At 40.2% G+C, this 21,594-nt stretch overlaps 1 protein-coding gene across 4 annotated transcripts in view; it reads right to left on the bottom strand.

Annotated features, from left to right (window-relative positions):
• Window positions 1-21,594, bottom strand: part of TMTC4 (transmembrane O-mannosyltransferase targeting cadherins 4) — a 105,677-nt gene that overhangs the window by 42,243 nt on the left and 41,840 nt on the right. For all 4 annotated transcript variants that reach the window (XM_068267990.1, XM_068267989.1, XM_068267992.1 and 1 more), the window contains exons 7-9: window positions 4,855-4,949; window positions 4,457-4,549; window positions 1,829-1,990 (exon numbers count right to left, since the gene is read on the bottom strand). In XM_068267990.1, the coding sequence (XP_068124091.1) occupies window positions 1,829-1,990; window positions 4,457-4,549; window positions 4,855-4,949 (350 nt within the window). The remainder of the gene's footprint in view (window positions 1-1,828; window positions 1,991-4,456; window positions 4,550-4,854; window positions 4,950-21,594) is intronic.

Here is a 21,594-nt window from a genome sequence, read left to right as displayed (position 1 = left end):
CTATTCCAATGGTACTTAAAAAAATAAATCCAAACACATGCATTTTTGGAAAAACAGAATTGCATTGGGAAGAAGGGGCACCACAATTACCATTATCGCTTGCAATTGGAGAATAGTAGGCAAGCGCATGCATTCCAAAAAATTGTATCTGAACTTATGCAGTGGAAAAAGGCACTTATTGTACTGAATTTATGTTTACAGAGACTGCAAAACAGGATCAAACACTTGGAATTGACAAAAACATGAAAATGAGTAACAAGTTTCTAACCTGTGCAGCACATTATTCATGTAAAAGATTGGAAGTTTCTTGGCTCCCCATACTCCCCAAAGAAAACAAATTCTAAGTTTGCAAAAATGTGCAAATTCATCTTCAGGTAGTTGTGTAATTTATTTGTGCCAGTAAATTACAAAATCTTAAATAGACTAACAAACTGTTCAGCCTTATTTCTTCTATCCTATAAGTTCCTATACCTGTTCCAATGTGGTCTGTCTTACTGCAGCCTTTCCCAGTTGCACAGTGGCTGTATTATCTCTGTGATATAATCTAATCTTCTTTCCTCTGAGGGCTTTATCGGGCTCAGGCAGGAATGCGCTACTCTGTTTGTGATAGGATATAAGTTATATACATCCTCTCCAGGCCCCCTGCAGGCTCTGTATGAGTCACAGACTGAGCTCCTCTCAGCCTATCACATGCCATGCCTTTTGTTTGTAAACACTGCCTAAAACTGGCAATTACAGCCAGGATTGCAGCAGGGAGTGGCAGAAAAAGCACAGAGGGGCCCAGGAGAACATAATGAATAGTATGCTTTTTATTGTAAGAATTTTAGAGTACAGATTCTCTTTAGGGATCATGAATATCCACTTAGCGTTACAGAGTACTCAGAAGGCTCATGGTGAACCAGACCTCCTAGGAGTGTGTAAGGAAAACAAAGTTTGCCTTCTTGAAACAGAAAGTATTTGTGATTATTCAGGTTGGAGTGAGTTCCGAGATTTCTCCCGCCGCATCACTACTGAAATATGCAAATTATCCATTGCTGTCCCTGTAAGCTAAACACACCTCCAGAACCGCAGAAATGCAATGATGTGTCAGCTTGTTAAATATACAGAGCCACAATAATCCAATACGTATACAGTTTTGGATTGGTTGATGTTCATCAGTACATGGCATGAATTAATGTGGCTCTATGGGGTAGGACTTGAAACACCCAGAGTTACAGAATACCCAGAAAGCTCATGGTGAACCAGAACTCCTAGGAGTGTGTACAATGGACCTAAAGGGCCTCTTACTAAAATATATACACTTAATTATATATACTTGAAGCAATTTTCAATGAAAGTGGAGTATAACTCTACCTGTAGAGGAAAAAAAAGTGCCCCTGTACACACCTTGGGAGGGGGAAGCCTCTGGAGCCTGGAGAGGTTTTCCCTGTCCTCCTCCATTGGCCTGTACTAGCGCTAAGACCCTGGAAAAATCAACAGCCTGTGCATACACAGTAGCATGGACCCGCTCGTTCTCTGGTGGAAAAGGGAAGCAAGATCGGGTCAGTGCTACTGCGCATACGTGAGCTGCAGTAGCATGGAGCCAAGCAGGCTCGTCATTTTCCACCAGAGCCCAAGCAGGTCAGTGTTACTGTGCAGATGCAGTGCAGTTGCTCTTGGGGGATCTCATTATTGGATCAGCCTGGCTGAGAAGAATGGGGAGGCCTCTTCAGGATCCAGAGGCCCCCCCCCCGCTCCTGAAGTATTCCGAATAAGCAGTTGCAAGCCTCACAGGTTTACTCTAAAGATACAAATAATTTGTTCTTCTATGAAGCTAGTATATACTCACTCTAACTAGAAGGCTATCAGCAAAAGATGCTGGGTTGTCGACATCAGTAAATGCTGGTGGTCCAGTGCCCATCATACGCCAGCGTACAGAAAGAACACATATTCCTCCAATGACCAAGATGCTAATTCTTGTTAACAAACCCTTTTTCAAATATGAAAATGTCTGAGGGGAAAAAAATATATATGTAAAATATTTTAATTTCCCTATCATGTTAACAGCAAACAAACAAACAAAAACATTTAGTGGTTTCCAACATATGTAATAACACCACATATGTTTAAAGCTAACCTGTTCCCCCTACATACATCAAAAATCATGGTAAATTCTATCTACTCTTTTTTTTTTAAGTGATCTGACCTTTTTATCCAAAGGACTGTAGTCAAACAGAATGCTTTCTCATCAGTTCAGTGTTTGCAAAAGGGAGGTAAAGTTCAACCCTTTGAGGAGTGGTAAAACCATTGCAAACAGAAAATGGCTGTTGCTTTTGATGAGACAGACCTATACACAGTAGATTCAGGATCTCTACTGTCTTATCTGAAAAGGTACCTTCCAGGGAAAATGTGTACTTCAACCATTTCAGCCTGCGGGGATTTTTCACCTTATGCATCAGATCAATTTTCACCTCCCATTCATTCGCTAATAACGTTATCACTACTTAACACAATTTATTGAGCTATATCTTGTTTTTTCCGCCACTAATTAGGCTTTCTTTGGGTGGTACATTTTGCTAAGAATTATTTTTTATAAATGCATTTTAACAGGATTAATAAGAAAAAAATCATTTCTCAGTTTTCGTCCATTATAGCTTTAAAATAATCCACGCTCCCATAATTAAAACTATGTATTTTAGTTGCCCGTTTGTCTCGGTTATGACACCATTTAAATTTTGTCCCTATCACAATGTATGGCGCCAATATTTTATTTGGAAATAAAGGTGCATTTTTTTCCGTTTTGCGTCCATCACTATTTACAAGCTTAAAATTTTAAAAATGTTCGTAGTATACCCCCTTCACATGCATATCTAAAAAGTTCAGACCCTTAGGTAACTATTTATGTTTTTGTTTTGTTTTTATAATTGTTATTTTTTTTTTCCATTAAACATTTTATTTGGGTAATATTTTGGTGTGGGAAATAAACAGTTAATTTTTAATATTATATGTGTACATTTTAATGTAAAATGTATGTAGATGTAGTTTTACTATTTGGCCACAAGATGGCCACCTTGAGTTTATTTTTTTCTCCTTCTGCTTCTCGCTCACCTAAAGCACAAGGAGGATGGGGAAACTTTTTTTTGCAGAAAGACTGAAGCCTCTAGTAGGACAGCTGGGGACACGGATCGGTGATCAGGAACCATGTTCCCGTTCACTGATCCCAGGGCTACCGGGGGACAGCATGGGGGCGCGGGAGCGCGCCAAATCGCGGCACCGCAGCAGAGCAGCCGCCTGGACGTGAGGATCACGTCCAGGCGGCTGAAATGGTTAACCACTAATCTCTGGACTGTAAGCTCAGATATACAGGGCTCTCCACTAATGCGCCAGGTCATAGCTAAATCATTGGTTTTGTCAATGTAGCCTTTTATTTTCTACAGTGCATTCACAAATATGAATAATAAAGATGCCTATCACTTTGGCTAACACTGTCTGCATGAAGACTTGTACATCATATTTTTTGAATGTTTAAGTCTGTACATGACTTTAGGTAACATTTAAGGTGCAAACAAAAAAAAATCTAAATCAACACTTACAGTGATTGGTATTTGCTGTTTTAATTTCCAAGATGAATATGATAGTATTTCCTCTCCTTTGTGACACAAAACTGGTCAAAGCGACCTGCTAAGATTTGTTTTCTTTTCTTTTGAGCCAAAACTTGGATAGTTTGTGAGAGACCAAAGTTGATTTAGATGTTTTATTTCAACCTAATTCACTATCTAAATGTGTAACTGAACCAGTGCAATAAAAAAAAAAAAATTATAAATGTAAAAAGGTGTTGTAAAAATGCAGGTCTAACAAAATGTAAAAGCTATTTAAATATAATTTAATGAAACTTGCCACACTGTTGTCATGTTGTGTACCAAGCAAGGATGAATCATTTACATGTGAGTCTTGCTGTACACTGATAGTTTTACCCATAAGTGAGCACTGTAACATGTAGGCAGTAGTGATGGTAATAATAATATCATCACCACCATCCTGTATTTATCATGTCCAGTAAACTATGCAGTGCTAATAATAGTGATGGTGTATCTACAATACATGTCTTAAGACTACCTAATGGGAATAGGAAATACATACTCTAAAATGTTTACATTTTAAGTGTGCATCTCATGGAACTGGTATTCCTCTGGTTTGGTCAATAAGAATTCATGTTATTCAGAGTTACTTCCTAACCACACCTTGCAAATATGGCTTTTGCTCCTTTTAACAAAATGATTTGGCTATGCATTCCCACAGCAACAACAAAATCAAAGGGCATGAGTTTTTCTCTTTGCCGCTCTCTTTTTTTTCTCCTGCTTTAATAAAAAGACCCTTTCAAGAATGCAACTGAGCGACAGACACGAGATCATACTGTGCAGTAACTGAGGAGCCCAGAATCTGTTCTGAATAGGGAATGGAAATTGAATACACTCACCTCTGGGGTTTTGTGCCTGTGCAGTACCTTCTGGATACATTCCAGCATGTTTAACTTGCAGATTACAAAGACATCAAAAACAGCATTCAAACCCTGGCAAAGACAATCATCTTTTGTTATTTTCAGAGACTAGAAGTTTGAATGGGGAAGGAAAAAATCTAAAATAATTTAAATTCAACATCAATAAAGCCAACAGTTTTTGGTGTTATCAGGACTGTGGGGAAAATATACCTCTCTTGGATGTTAATTCATGCATAGCAACCATGCTTTTGTATGCTAAAAACATCTTGGATGGAAGTATAATTTTAATAGTTTTCAGGGAGCGTTTTTCTTTATCTACTTTACCAATACTGAATTACAACTTTTACAACAACAACAAAGAAAGAAGTTTTTCTTACCAATACAGTTATGCCTTGCTCTTTGCACAGCATAGCCATTGCACCAAGGAAAACGCTCAATAAGACCCAAACCACAGATGTATTTTCTTGTTTAACTGTGAGAGAAAAATATGGTTACCATTTAATTAATCAGTGTTACATCCTACAAGGCTTTATAACTGTAAACACAACTTTAGAAAAAAACACATCTATACCACTGTGCCCCATTCACATACATGTCCTGAGAAGCAAATAATATCTAGGATGTTACCTAAATCAAAATGATTGGTACATGGCTGTTAAGAGATACAGATCAGCATTACAGTGGACATAGGCTTCTTCTATTATGCTTTTTCTTCTTTTTTGATTTTCAACTAATAAAACGTTTGAACTACTACATATAAAAATAGCTTTATAGCTCCAGTTTCTATAGTGGGCAACTCTGGTGCCCAAATGTACTGTCATACCCATTATTAGTGTAATTTTACCTGGGCACCTATGGGGGTGCCCATTAGCGTTAGGTATAGATATAGACTGGGGAGAATTAGTGTTAGGAATATGTTAGGAGTATGTGTGGGGTGGCTAGGGTTCGGCATAGATAGGGGAGATTTAGTGTTAGGCAAAGATAGGGCGTATCTATAGTAGCGCCACAAGAAAAAAATGGGTGCAAAAATAATGGTAAAAGGCATGAAATAATGGTATTAATAATGGTATTAGAACATTGGTAATCTTACCGATAGTCTATTATCCAAAAGAGTAGGATATCAGTAATTTACCGATGTTGTTCTATCATCGTGTGCCCTTACTCCCACCTGAACCCTCTGCTAACTATGCCTAACCTTAACCACCCCTCAACTACCCCTAACCACTCACCACCTACTCTTATCTCTAACCAGACCCTACCCGAGCCATTGGTGTACCTTGAGAATAATGGATTGACGTATATGTGACATAATTTTAATCATAATGAGTTGTACAATACATTTTTATGTGTTTTATATTGTACCCCTGTCACCTAAAAAAAAATAGGTAGGGACAAACTTAATGCATCATTCAAAAAAAAAGTCACCTTTAAAATTATTCTCAAACATGGGAAAATTTCAGCAAAACTACACAATAGCTTACAAGTCAATAACTTACAAAATACCCACTTTTGAATAGCCCTGGTTGTTAGCTATCCAAAATGGTGACATTTGTGGCCTTTTTCTGATGTCCTGGCTCTTCTGGGGCTATGCAAACAAACAATAGTGCTGTATCAATTAGTGCAAAAAAAATGGTCTGCAAAAAAGCCACAGGCAAGCCTTGCGTATAATGGATTTTTGTGCATCCATTTGTCATCAAATGAGGTATATGTGACCTCATTCTAATTATAATGAGTTGTAGAAGAAATGTTGATGTGTCTTATAGCTTGGACACTGTCACATAAAAAAATAGGTAGGGACAAACTCAATCCATCATTCAAAAAAAAAAAGTAATTTTCAAATGATGAAAACTTGGGAAAGTTGCAGCAAAACTACACAAATTGGTAGCTTGCAAAACACCAACTTTTAAATAGCCATGGTTGTCAGCTTTTCATAATGGTGACATTTGTGTCTTTTTCTGCTGTTCAGACTCTGCCGGAGCTATGCAAACAAAGTATGGTGCTTAAATACTTTGTGGAAAAAAATGGCCTGTACAAGTCATTTGCATACTATGACTTTGGCCTTCTAGATGCTCATCTAGCCATCGACTGTGAGATAATTGTGGCATTTAACAGTGATGAGTTGTAGGATTTTAGAGTGCTTTAGTGTTGAGGCCTATATCTTGTGAAGTCTTTTTAGTGACAAACTGAATCAAAAGCAATAAAATGTTTATTTTCATATATCCCGTACCAAAATAAAAAAAACTTGTAAAAAGAAATCAAAGTGACAGAATTTAAAATAGAATACTTAAATTGTTAACTTGGGGACCCGGGTTTTTAATTATGTATGCCAATAGGGTATATTACTGATATTTTTGCAAATAAGGACTTGCAATTATTGCTAGGGTACAATAAAAAGAAGGAAAATCAAAATATAGGAAAAAATACGCCTTTATTTCTAAATAATATATTATCCCCAGACATTGTACTAGGAACATAATTTATATGTTGGTTTAATAGGCAAATAAAAATGTGTGGGTTTTATCTACAGTAGCCTTGCTTAGATTCAAACTTTAGTAGATGAAAATGGAGACACAGAGCATATAAAATGCATAGAGAATAAAATAATTACAAAAAAAAAAAAAAAAATCACCCCCCAAAAATCAGAATTTATCCTGAAAAAAGAAAAAAAAGAAAAAAAGATCATTTAGGTGTGAAAATTCCTCTCGTTGATAAGGGGAAAACAACCTGCGGGCTGAAGTTGATATACATGCATCACTGTCACACAAGCAATATAAGTGCTGCATTGAAATAATGGATTACATAATTTGCTTAACTCATGTAAATCTTGGTAATCGCAATATGCGCTGTCTGAACACATTAAGTTGGCTGGGCTTTTGTGAATTATAACTGATAGAGAGGATAATTTGTCCATGTTACAGACAGTTCTGAAGTATGATACTAAAAATGATTAATTTAATCTGAGAATCTTTTTTACATATTTTTAAGAAATTAGTCCTACTATGGATAAAAATTAAGTTGAAAAAATGTTTTGACCATGTTATTGTTATCATTTTACAGAACTTATCCACAAAGTTTGAGCTATAGGCTCAGCAAGACACTTTAGATTACGTGTAACTACAAAAGTCTTTGATGTAAGAAGAATCAATGTCTTCAAAATCAGGGAAGACAGGCTATTATGTGAAATGTTTTGGAAGTAAGTGCCATAGATTTGACAAAAAAAAAAATGCAGAGATTTTTAGGACTGCTGCATACTATATGAAATCAATATGGTGCCTCAGAGGAAGCGACTTAATATGCTAAAAGAAAAATCTCTAGTGAGGGAACCCCACTGACAGAAGCTTTCCCTAGGAAATAGTTTAGTTGCCACTAATTTATAGTGGAAATACCAGTACAATACAGTATTTTCTTACTGGGTCAAAATAAAAAAATAGAATAGCAGTAACACCCCTCAACAACAGACAACACAGTCATCATTTATTAAGGGTATCTCAATTATTTATGAAAAGTAGAACAGGACTACTTAATGTGGAAGTGAACTAGTAAGATTTCAAAGTTTCCCAAACTAATAACTTAAGAAAACTCATAAATATTGCGATCCAGATTTGAACAAACAGATTCCACTTTACTTGTGGATGTTTCAGGTGCATTTTCCCAGATGTTTTGTTCAGGAAAATGAAAGTCCAGAAGTCCCTTAGATGGATCAGGTTTAAACATGTGAATGGAACACAGGCATAGTGGGAATAGCATTTCACACACTTCATATTGTACGTTTTCCTCTAATTCCTGATCTACAAGGGGTTGCTGATAAGTTCCTGGGTTTGGCAGAAAGAAAAGAGAGAGAGTTACAAAATAACCCATTTAGGCGAAATATTTCCCAGAGACTTAAGGTGCCCATACACTTACTTGATTTCCCGCCGATAGACAGCAGATTCGACCACTGATCGAATCTGCTGTAAAATCAATACGCAAACGCTGACTGATCGGCCGATTATTGGGCGAAATCAATAAATCCAGTCGATCTGTCCGTGTGGAAAATTTTGCTCGATTGCATGTCCGATGACCGACGCTAGCGGCAATACATCACCTGTTCCGCCGGCGCGTGTCCCCGCTGTCCCTTCTCCGCACTGGGCTCCAGCTGGCTTCACTTACTTCCTGGCGGGGGAAGTTTAAACAGTAGAGTGCCCTCTACTTTTTAAACTTCCCCCCACAGGACGTAAAGTTAAGTCAGAGCCCAGAGCAGAGAAAAGACAACAGCGGAGACCGGGGGACTAGCGCCGGCCGGATCGGTTAATGAAAGCTGGGGGCGGCGGCAGCAGCTCCACAGATTGTGAATCGATTTCATAGTGAAATTGATTCAAAATCTGTTTGCAGTGTAGGCAGCCAATAGATCAGAGAGGGATCTATCTGCTGGTCGATCTGGTGGCAATCGACCAGTGTATGGCTGCCTTTACACACTTAGTACATTGTAACTGCAGCTTCAACATTCAAATTTGGTAGGACCTCAAGCTAGCTCTCAGCAGCATGTTTGATGTCAGAAATGTCTTAAAAATGTTGCCCCTCCAGGCTTCCCTGTTCAGGAACAGGAAATATTCTGAAGGATCAAAGTCAGGTGACCAATTGGAATCCCAGGGTCCTCAATTTGACAGTTACAATATTGGCTGTGTGCGCAGGTGCATTGTCATGCAAGAAAAAAAAAAAAAAGCATCCCTTTGGTCAACTTTCCACAGTGTTTCGTCTAAATTGCCTCAGCTAGTCCAGGAGGTCAACTTAATATTGTCTGGTGATACTAGAGCACTGAGGTAGGTAGTCCACCAACAGAATACTGTCTTTGTCCCAGAAAACAGATGCCAGAACTTTTTGGGTGCGGAACTTCTTCTGCCACATGGACCAACTGTGGCACCATTCCTTTGACTGTTCCTTGGTTTCAGAATCAAAGATGTGGAGCGAAGTTTCATCCTCAGTTACTAAACTAGCCAAACATTTCTGTGCAGCTTCAATATGGACTAAAACGGCTTTGGAGGTTTCAGCTGGTTCTTTCTTTTGATCACTGTTCAAACATATTGGCATGCACTTCTCTGAAAGCTTGTGCCTGTCTAGATTAGTGGTGATAAACAAACATGCTTTCATAAAATGCCCAGTAACTGGGCCATCATTTTTGCAGATTTTTCTCTGATCCTCAATAATTAGCTAATGGACAGCATCACAGGTTGCCAGATCAGTTGAGTTTGGAGGGCACCCAGTCTGAGGCTCATCTTCAATGGTGTAGGAAGGTATCCAGGTTTTGATAGTGCTGTAGGAAGGACACTTCTCCAGAGTTTATGACATCTCAGTGTACAGTGGTTTGCAAAAGTATACAGCCCCCTTGAAGTTTTCCACATGTTGGCATATTACTGCCACAAACATGAATCAATTTTATTGGAATTCCATGTGAAAGACCAATACAAAGTGGTGTACACATTAGAAGTGGAACGAAAATCATACATGATTCCAAACATTTTTTTTACAAACAAATAACTGCAAAGTGGGGTGTGCGTAATTATTCAGCCCCCTTTGGTCTGAGTGCAGTCAGTTGCCCATAGACATTGCCTGATGAGTGCTAACGACTAAATAGAGTGCACCTGTGTGCACAAATACAGCTGCTCTGTGACGGCCTCAGGAGGTTGTCTAAGAGAATATTGGGAGCAACAATACCATGAAGTCCAAAGAACACACCAGACAGGTCAGGGATAAAGTTATTGAAAAATTTAAAGCAGGCTTAGGCTACAAAAAGATTTCCAAAGCCTTGAACATCCCACGGAGCATTGTTCAAGCGATCATTCAGAAATAGGAGTATGGCACAACTGTAAACCTACCAAAACAAGGCCGTCCACCTAAACTCACAGGCCGAAAGAGGAGAGCGCTGATCAGAAATGAAGTCAAGAGGCCCATGGTGACTCTGGACGAGCTGCAGAGATCTACCGCTCAGGTGGGAGACCCTGTCCATAGGACAACTATTATTCATGCACTGCACAAAGTTGGCCTTTATGGAAGAGTGGCAAGAAGAAAGCCATTGTTAACAGAAAGCATACGTCTCTGGATCATAAAAAGGTTTCCCTCGTTCCCTTAAGTCAGCCCGTTCCAGCACTAGGACCATTGAAGAGTGGCCTCCCTGTGCATATGCACTAGCACTGTCTCGCTCTGGCGGAAAAATATTCACCCGATAGGGTCTTTATTACTGTGCAGGAGAAGACAGCTTCCATCTGAGCAGTAGTGCATACTGTAAATGAACCATCCCAGCTTGTTCAGAAGAGAGCCAAGCAGGGTTGTGCTAGTGTCCCTTCGTGAGCGGGTGGCAAGCTCTTTTGCAGGGGTCCCACAGGCCTGCAGAGGACAAAAGAAGCCGCTTTAGGATCCAGAGGCTTCCCCCTCCCAAGGTAAGTATCTAAATTTGCCTTGGTGCACTTTCTTCACTACAGGTTCCCTTTAAGAATACCAAACACCTGATATGTGCAGTTACATGCTGAGATATTAAAGCTGCCATATGCCCATCACACTCCTTTTTGTATTTCATCTGGAGGGGGGGCAGGAACTTATAAGCCCCCCTGTACTAGAGTCCTTCCTAAAACCACCAGGCATGATATAATCTTTGAAACACTCGATTTAACAACATGATCAGATGGAGACAAGAAAGAAGAATAAAGAATTATCAGGGAATTTGAGAACCAAAATTAAAGAACAGCATGGACATTTCCAAGGCTACACGTCTATCTCCGGATATCTTAATGTTCCTGTGTCCACTCTGCGCAGCACTGTAAAAAAAAAAAAAGTGTACATCCCATGGCACTGTATCTATTCTCTCTGGACGTGGCCAAAAGAGAAAGATTAATGATATGACACAACTAAGAATTGTTCAAATACATCGGTCACCATCTGAATGAAAAAGGATGCTATGGCAAGAGATCCAGGAGGACCCCACAACAGACTCAGAAACATAAAAAAGCCAAATTGGAGTTTGCTAAAACTTTCCTGTGAAAGCCATAATCCTTCTAGGAGAATGTCCTCTGAACAGATGAGACGAAAATATAGATTTTCACTAACACACATAATTCAGCTGTTTACAGAAGATGAAAAGAAGCCTTCAAAGAAAAGAACATGGTCTCTACAGTCAAACGTGGAGGAGGTTTACTGATGTTTTGGCATTGCTTTGCTGCTTTAGGCACTGGAAGACAGTAAAGTCTGAAGCTATTGTACAATTAGAAAACTACCAAAGGAGTATGAGGCCCTGTGTCAAAAAGATGGATCTCAGCCAGAGGTTATGGGTCAGGAGGACCCAAAGCATACTTCAAAAAGCATCCATAAAGGATTTAATACAAAGTGATGGAGAGTACTGAAGTATCCAGATCTACAGTAAGTCCCATATAACACTTGTAGAGATATCTAAAAACAACAGTTGGGAGAAGAAACCCTTCAAATCTGAGAGACCCGAAGCAGCTGGCAAAGGAAGAGTGGTCCGAAATTCCAACAGGGAGTTGTAAAAAGACTACAGGGGGCTCGAAGAAGCCCCAGGTAAGTAAAAATCATCTTGGCACAGTTCAGATGTGCTTTAAGTTGAGGGTGCTAGTAATTTTGCTCAGGCCATTGTTGACATGTGGAATATCTCAGATGTTTTTCCTCTGTTTTTTTGTGTTCCAGTGCAAAAAAAAAAGAAAAGAAAAAAATGACAAGATCAAAGCATTTGTAATTTCAACAATTTTCTAGAAGTGAAGTGGTGTGTTTTCTGACATAAATGTAAGGGTGTCAAATATATTTGCCCATGACTGTATGTCAATAGTCAAGTATTTGTTTCTGTCCTTTAACCACTTCAGCCTACAGGGTTGACATTTTTTTTTGCATCTGAGCAACTTTCACCTCCCATTCATTAACTTTATCCCGTTCAATAACTTTATCACTACTCAGCACAATGAATGGATCTATATCTTGTTTTTTCCGGCACCAATTAGGCTTTCTGTAGGTGATACATTTTGCTGAAATTAATTTATTGTAAATCCATTTTAACAGGAATATTAAGACAGAAATGGAAAAAAAATCATTATTCCTCAGCTTTTGGCCATTATAGTTTGAAATTAATACATGCTACCATAATTAAAACCTATGTACTTTATTTACCAATTTGTCCCGCTTATTACACCATTTAAATTATGTCCCTATCACAATGTATGGCGCCGATATTCAATTTGGAAATAAAGGTGCATTTTTTCAATTTGCGTCCATCACTATTTAGAAGCCCATAATTTAATAAACCATATTGATATACTCCTTTGACATGAATATTTAAAAAGTTCAGACCCTTAGGTAACTATTTATGTTTTTTTTATTTTTTATTATTGTGAATTTTTTTTATTAAAACTTGTATGTGGGTATTTTTTGGTGTGGGAGGTAAACAGGGGATTTTTAATGTTTAAAAATGTATTTATTTAATTCAAAGTGTGTTTTTGGTGCAGTTTGCTATTTGGCCACAAGATGGCCACAGTCAAAAGAAAGAAGACCAGAGCTCAGAAAAGCCGCAGCGTCTGAAGAGACGCTGTCGGCTTTTCTCCGGGGGGGGGTCCGATCAGTGAAAGGGATTTATAATCCCTTTCATTGATCGATGGGCTAAGGGCCAGCAGCGGGGGCGCGCACGGGGGGCCCGCGGGAGCGCGCGCGACCCGCAAGAGTGCGCGCATCCTAACTGGATGAAAATGTTCATCCAGTTAGGCTGAAGTGGTTAAAGTGTTAATCTTTGAAGGATTATTCTTTTGTAAAGGTTTTATACATTTTTCTCCTCCATCACATAAAAGAGTAACTTTCCAATGTATTACTTAAAATAAGTCTGCATCAGTAAATAGCAGTATTTTCTCATCAGGTTTCAGCTACAAAATACACTTAAGGAAGCGTCAGTGCATTTTATCAGTGGCGGTCATGAATCTTTTGTGCTCATCTAACAGCAGGAGGATTTTTTACAAAATGTGTAAGGTTAGACTGCTGCTATTTTCTGCATATGCGATCAGTTGTGCACTCAAAACACTTTTCATGGTTCGGCAATACGAAAAGTGGAGGATTGAGCTCCAGATGTGGAAGCTTCATTAAAGCGGAATATAACCCTGCATTTCAACTTTGCTCTAAAATATTATTTACAGCATATTATATGCAAAAAGCATTTTTTTTTTTTACTAGACCAGCATTGGAAGGGTTAAACACAGACGTTTCAAGTTCCGTGGAGAGATATGCAGAAGTTCAGATTGTTACATTCTATGTATCTATTGATAAACAGTTACACACTCTTTGGCAGTCCTCCAAGCTCCTTCTCAGTCAGAGAGATGAGTCATTCAACACTTAGATACATTTCTGTAAACAAAATGTATCTCTTTTCAGCTTCGGATGCGTCTGCAGAAATCTAAAGGAACTTTAAAGCCCTGTGTAACCCCTCCAATGCTGGTTTAGTAAAAAAAAAAAATGCTGGTTGCATATAATATACTGTAAATAATGTTTTAGAGCAAAGTTGAAATGCAGGGTTATATTCCGCTTTAAGCTATAGAAAGTAGCTATACGCTCATCAATTCAGAACAAGAGAAAAGAGAACTATCCTGGCTGTAGTAAGCAAACCTGCAGGCTGCTTTACCTTTTTTATACCTATCAAATGTTTATTGAAATTTATGTGCTTGTTTGGTGCTAAAATTATTCTCCTGCAAAAGAATGTTATCAGGTTTCAGTTTTTTATATGGCTGGAAGTCTTATTCCCCTTGATTTATCAGGTTGTTAAACTCTTACATTATTTTAAACAGCAGTGTGACATATGACTGGGCCATTCAGTTAAGCAATTCCATAACTCAAAACACAATCATCCATCTAGTATGAGCCCCATTGATACTCCAGACTGCTCATAATTCGTACATCCCATGTACCAAAAGTTATATAAAGTAAATGCTCCAAACAAACTTACTGTAGCCCACATATAACAACGCACAAACATTCTAATGAAAGTAGTAGAAAGACAGATTACTATATGGAGAAGGAGGAAGCAAACCTTAAAGTGGACCTAAGCCCAGATCTTCCTCTCTGCTCTAAAAAATAACCTTTAAAGAAAGACATTTGTTACAGCTTACAGAGCTTCTGCTATAAATCTGCTGTGTCTACTTCCTGATTTAATGGGAGGACAGAAATAGTTAACCCTCCTGTGTTTACACATTAGTACATAACTTGGCGCAACCAGAGGTGACAGCTAAAATTACACTGATGATTACTTGCTGAGAAGGGAGAATTAGACAGACTGTTTTCTATAAACGGACAGGGTGGATTTCTCTGTTTTCATGTCATCAGTGCAAGAGTTTAGGTTCTACCAAAGTAATTTTCATAGATGCTAGATGTTTTAAAGAAGCAGCCCTGAAGAAATGTTTCACTTTTTCAGGATATCACACTTAAACCTGCAAATATCTGATCTACATTTAAAAATATTCATGCGCCAATAAAGTACTAAACTACATTTATCAGTACCTCAAATTTCTAAAATTAGAATCAGGTGCACAAGATAAGGTGCAAATGATTGAGACATTATTGGAAAATCTTGTTGGAACCTGTCTTATTTCAATCTCAGACATTTCATTTAACCATTTACTGACAATGTAATGTATTAAAACGTCATGCTTTAGCCTATTAATGGCAACATGACGTTTTAGTACGTCGCGCATTCCCGCCGCCGCTCCGCACGTGTCCGCGCCGTACAAAAAAAAAAAAAAAAAAAAGTGATCACTTCCTTAAGGGGAAAGTGTTCACTAGCACCATCTTGTGGCCAAAAAGTATATTACACACAAGCACAAACATACTATGTAAAATATACAATATTAATAAAATAAATAAATTACACTTCCTCCCCCCTTAAAAAAAAAAACACTTGTAAAAAAAATCAGCTTAAAATCAATCAATAAATAGTTGACTGAGGGAAAATTAATTTTATTACATAGGAGTTTAATTATGGCTAAAACAAAAAAAAAATAACAGAAAAATAACACCTATATTTTAAAATAATATATTGTCGCCATACATTGTGATAGGGACATAATTTAAACGGTTTAATAATCGGGACAACTGGGCAAATAAAAAGTGTTGGTTTTATCCACAGGAGAATGTTTAATTTTAAAACTATAATGGCTAAAAACTGAGAAATAATGATTTTTTCCCATTATTTCTGTATTTTTCCCATAAAATGCATTTAGAATAAAAAAAATCTTAGCAAAATGTACTACCCACAGAAAGCCTAATTGGTGGCGAAAAAAACGAGGTATAGATCATTTTCTTGTGATAAGTAGTAATTAAGTTATTAGGGAATAAAAAGGAGGAGCACTGACAGGTGAAAATTGCTCTGGTCCGTTAGGGTAAAAACCCTTGGGGGTGAACTGGTTAAAAACCATTCTTACATCTAAAGAGCTGATTGAGGCCTTCAGAAAGAAAGTTATGCTGGCTATATACTAAAAGACCATAAAACAGACAATTTTGATTTTATGGTGAAAACTATTCTGAATCTATAAATTTATATGATCTATTATCAATTTTTGCCTGCTTTTGTACTATCAAATCTTTCATGATTTACCGTATATACTCGCATATAAGCCAAATTTTTGAGCACAAAAAATGTGCTCAAAAGTTCCCCTCTCGGCTTATATGCGAGTCTCCTACTTTGCATGACCTCTTTTGTGTGCAGTCTCACCTGCTTCCGGGGATAGAGAGCACACAGCGGGACAAGAGCTCCTCCACTTTCAGCGGGGATGCTGGCTGCGGTCAGGAGCTGCTGCTGCCACCTGCAGGATCGGATGCCAGCCATGCTTCCAGAGTTGATTAGTGCACAGTGGGACAGGAGCTCCTCCACTTTCAGCCACTCACGCGTCCCCCTGCATGTGGGTGGCCAGAATGTATTATGGAATGGGCATCCAGTGCTGTCAGCCACGTGTCTGGAGTGCCAACCACTTTTTCCTGCTTTTTGAGGGAAAAGTGGGTACTTCGGCTTAGATTCGGGTCAGCTTATATGCGAGTATATACGGTATATAGAATTTTCTGCAATGACTAATCAGTTTGTGATCAATTATATCCCTATATATTGATCAGAACATTAATTTACATGCATTTTGTATGAACTCTATCATGTTATCAAATATGTTGTATAATAGATTAATTATAGTCTAGTGCTTGGCCATCTTTGCAGAGGTCTATAATTTAAGAAAAAAAAATGTAAAAGATGACCAAATAAATATCAATCATTCCTCCGTTAAGTACATAAAATATAAAAGGGGAAAACACTAGGGCAGAATGCAAGTGACTTAGAGACTGTATAGTAAATAACCTCAGGATTTTTTGTGTGACCTACAGGTATCGCTCACCATTACTCATGTGAAATTGTAGGAGCCTTCCAGGACAAAAAAGCTACACAAAAAAAATCTAAAGGGGAGATGTACCAAGAAGAATGTTTTAGTGTCTAGAAAGAGCATCAGAGTTATAGTAAACCTCACAACCCCTAGGGATAGACCTGGACTTCTGGAAAAAGTAGCACTAGACAGGCAAGGAAAATACACTTTCTGGTCACAAGGTATAAGACATGTTTGGTGAAAGCCAAACAACAGCATCTTAGAATGGCAACTATAAAGCATGGTGGTAAAAATCTTGTGGTCTGTGGCTACTTTTCAGCAACAGGTACCAGGAAGCTGTGAGAAGAACAATATTTAAACAAAAGTGGACCTTAAGAACAATTCAGTAAATCCACCGAAAGGGGGCTGAGGAAACAGAGAGCCATGGAGGGTTCCAGAATAGTCAAGTCTTAGCCTGGAGTCAAATTTTATTGAGAAGTTGTGGGTTGATTTAAAATTGCTGTGCATGTGAAACTCCCTCAAACAACGCAGCTTGAAACTGATAGACAGTTATAAGTGAAGCACATTTCAGTTTGTTTCTGCCAGGTGAGGCAATACCCGGCTTTACAACCAAAGGTCTACTTACAATATCCATAGAAAGAAACTGAACATTTGTTAATTATTATTCAAATAAAAGATTGCAAAGTGAATATGTCATTGTTTATTTATTCAACTACATCATTATCTTTACAGACTCTGAATAAAGAGAGTGAATGCTGATAAAATTGCATAACTTAAAAGGAAAAAAAATAACTTTACATGAGGCGTTCTTACTTTTTCACATGACTATTTAGAGCAATTCTGTTGGAGATCACTGTAAACTTTAGTGGTGGTTCTTCAGCTGTGCTGCTTATTAGTACTAACGATACTCTCCTGAACCCTAATGCTAGATACACACCATACAATTTTCTGTTAGATTTTCTCTTTTAGATTTACCTACTAGATAGATAATGTCCAACATGTTGGAAATTATCTATCTAACCATCTATCTGCCTAGCAATTAGACATTGTTCTACTCAGCAGGAGATAACCAGAAAACAATGCAGCAAAGATAACAAGTTTTCAACAGAAAATCTAACAGAAAAGTGTATGGTGTGTACTAGGCATAAGGGTGCGGTCACACTATGCACTGTGCAATAATTCCACGTGAACCCACTGCTCATGCAACTGTATGGCCATGTTCACATACCTTAATCCTAACTCGCTGTATGCAATGTGATTCTGGATAACCTGCAAATATGAGCACTTTGCATAGACTTTGGCCAGACTTTAAAAAGACACGTATTATACCCCACACATTGTGCACTGTAGTCCACACGCATTATAACATGTATGTTATGCAGCACAAGCAGAGTAAACCCAGCCTTATAGTTTGAGGAATTTATCCGAGTTCCATAGTACAAAATCCAGCACTGTTGCCTCTCATACCTCCTTACCTACTACACATCTCTACCTTTGCAGGCCAAACTCCTGGGCTGTTTGGGAAATAGTGATCAGCCAAAAAATCCTGTCTAGCTAAACTCTACCTTCCCTGAGAACAGTGAGCCAGGAGACTGTAAAAACAGTAGATAATAATCTAATAGATAGAATTTAGACTACTGCCTAATCTGACTGAACATGGTTGGCTTGGGCATACTTAACCACTTCCTGACCGCCTAACGCACAGAGGCGGCCGGGAAGTGGAGCCCTGAAGGACCGGCTCACCCACAGAGGCGGCGGTCCTTCTAAGGGCATGGGCGGAGCGATCGCGTCATCCGTGACGCGATCCTCCGCCGGCGCCTGTCACTGCTCGCCCGCCGCAACATCCCGCTGGCTATACGGAAGCGCCGGCGGGATGTTAACCCCGCGATCACCGCATACAAAGTGTATAATACACTTTGTAATGTTTACAAAGTGTATTATACAGGCTGCCTCCTGCCCTGGTGGTCCCAGTGTCCGAGGGACCACCAGGGCAGGATGCAGCCACCCTAGTCTGCACCCAAGCACACTGATTTCTCCCCCCCCTGCTCCAGATCGCCCACAGCACCCATCAGACCCCCCCCTGCCCACCCCCCAGACCCCTGTTTGCACCCAATCACCCCCCTAATCACCCATCAATCACTCCCTGTCACTATCTGTCAGCGCTATTTTTTTTTTATCCCCCCCCTGCTCCCTGCCCCCTCCTGATCACCCCCCACCCCTCAGATTCTCCCCAGACCACCCCCCCCTGTTTACTGTATGCATCTATCCCCCTGATCACCTGTCAATCACCCGTCAATCACCCCCTGTCACTGCCACCCATCAATCAGCCCCTAACCTGCCCCTTGCGGGCAATCTGATCACCCCCCCCACACCAATAGATCGCCCACAGATCCGACATCAGATCACCTCCCAAATCCATTGTTTACATCTATTCTCTCCTCTAAACACCCACTAATTACCCATCAATCACCCATCAATCACCCCCTATCACCACCTGTCACTTTTACCTATCAGATCAGACCCTAATCTGCCCCTTGCGGGCACCCAATCACCCGCCCACACGCTCAGATTGCCCTCTGACCCCCCCTTATCAATTCACCAGTGCATTAATTACATCTGTTCTTCCCTGTAATAACCCACTGATCACCTGTCAATCACCTGCCAATCACCTATCACCCATCAATCACCCCCTGTCACCCCCTGTCACTGCCACCCATCAATCAGCCCCTAACCTGCCCCTTTGCGGGCAATCTGATCACCCACCCAGACCATTAGATCGCCCGCAAACCCGCCGTCAGATTACCTCCCAAATGTATCGTTTACATCTGTTATCTTCTCTAAACACCCACTAATTACCCATCAATCACCCATCAATCACCACCTGTCACTGTTACCTATCAGATCAGACCCTAATCTGCCCCTTGCGGGCACCCAATCACCCGCCCACATGCTCAGATTGCCCTCAGACCCCCCCCCCCCCTTATCAATTCGCCAGTGCATTAATTACATCTGTCCTTCCCTGTAATAACCCACTGATCACCTGTCAATCACCTACCAATCACCTATCACCCATCAATCACCCCCTGTCACTGCCACCCAACAATCAGCCCCTAACCTGCCCCTTGCGGGCAATCTGATCACCCGCCCACACCAATAGATCGCCCGCAGATCCGACATCAGATCACCACCCAAGCGCAGCGTTTACATCTATTCTCTCCTCTAAACACCCACTAATTACCCATCAATCACCCATCAATCACCCCCTATCACCACCTGTCACTGTTACCCATCAGATCAGACCCTAATCTGCCCCTTGCGGGCACCCAATCGCCCGCCTACACGCTCAGATTGCCCTCAGACCCCCCCCTTATCAATTCGCCAGTGCAATATTTACATCTGTCCTTCCCTGTAATAACCCACTGATCACCTGTCAATCACCTGCCATATCACCTATCACCCATCAATCACCCCCTGTCACTGCCACCCATCAATCACCCCCTGTCACTGCCACCCATCAATCACCCCCTGTCACTGCCACCCATCAATCAGCCCCTAACCTGCCCCTTGCGGGCAAACTGATCACCCACCCACACCAATAGATCGCCCGCAGATCCGACATCAGATCACCACCCAAGCGCAGTGTTTCCATCTATTCTCTACCCTAAACACCCACTAATTACCCATCAATCACCCCCTGTCACTGCTACCTATCAGATTAGACCCCTATCTGCCCCTAGGGCACTCAATCACCCGCCCACACCCTCAGAATGCCCTCAGACCCCAGCCCTGATCACCTCGCCAGTGCATTGCTTGCATCTATTCCCCCCTCTAATCACACCTTGAGACACCCATCAATCACCTCCTGTCACCCCCTAGCACACCTACCCATCAGATCAGGCCCCAATTTGCCCCGTGTGGGCTCCTGATCACTCGGCCAAACCCTCAGATCCCCCTCAGACCCCCTTCCGATCACCTCCCCAGTGCATTGATTGCATCTATTTTCCCCTCTAACCACCCCCTGAGACACCCATCAATCACCTCCTGTCACCCCCCTAGCACTCCTATCCATCAGATCAGGCCCAATACAACCTGTCATCTAAAAGGCCACCCTGCTTATGACCGGTTCCACAAAATTCGCCCCCTCATAGACCACCTGTCATCAAAATTTGCAGATGCTTATACCCCTGAACAGTCATTTTGAGACATTTGGTTTCCAGACTACTCACGGTTTTGGGCCTGTAAAATGCCAGGGCGGTATAGGAACCCCACAAGTGACCCCATTTTAGAAAAAAAGACACCCCAAGGTATTCTGTTAGGTGTATGACGAGTTCGTAGAAGATTTTATTTTTTGTCAAAAGTTAGCGGAAATTAATTTTTATTGGTTTTTTTTCACAAAGTGTCATTTTTCACTAACTTGTGACAAAAATTAAAATCTTCTATGAACTCGCCATACACCTAACGGAATACCTTGGGGTGTCTTCTTTCTAAAATGGGGTCACTTGTGGGGTTCCTATACTGCCCTGGCATTTTAGGGGCCCTAAACCGCGAGGAGTAGTCTAGAAAACAAATGCTTCAAAATGATCTGTGAATAGGACGTTGGGCCCCTTAGCGCACCTAGGCTGCAAAAAAGTGTCACACATGTGGTACCGCCGTACTCAGGAAAAGTAGTATAATGTGTTTTGGGGTGTATTTTTACACATACCCATGCTGGGTGGGAGAAATTTCTATGTAAATGGACAATTGTGT

The sequence above is a fragment of the Hyperolius riggenbachi genome, chromosome 2, assembly GCF_040937935.1.
Source record: "Hyperolius riggenbachi isolate aHypRig1 chromosome 2, aHypRig1.pri, whole genome shotgun sequence".
Classification (NCBI taxonomy): Eukaryota; Metazoa; Chordata; class Amphibia; order Anura; family Hyperoliidae; genus Hyperolius; species Hyperolius riggenbachi.
The sequence above is the reverse complement of the archived record's forward strand: the minus strand, read 5'-3'. Positions and strand labels throughout refer to the sequence as shown.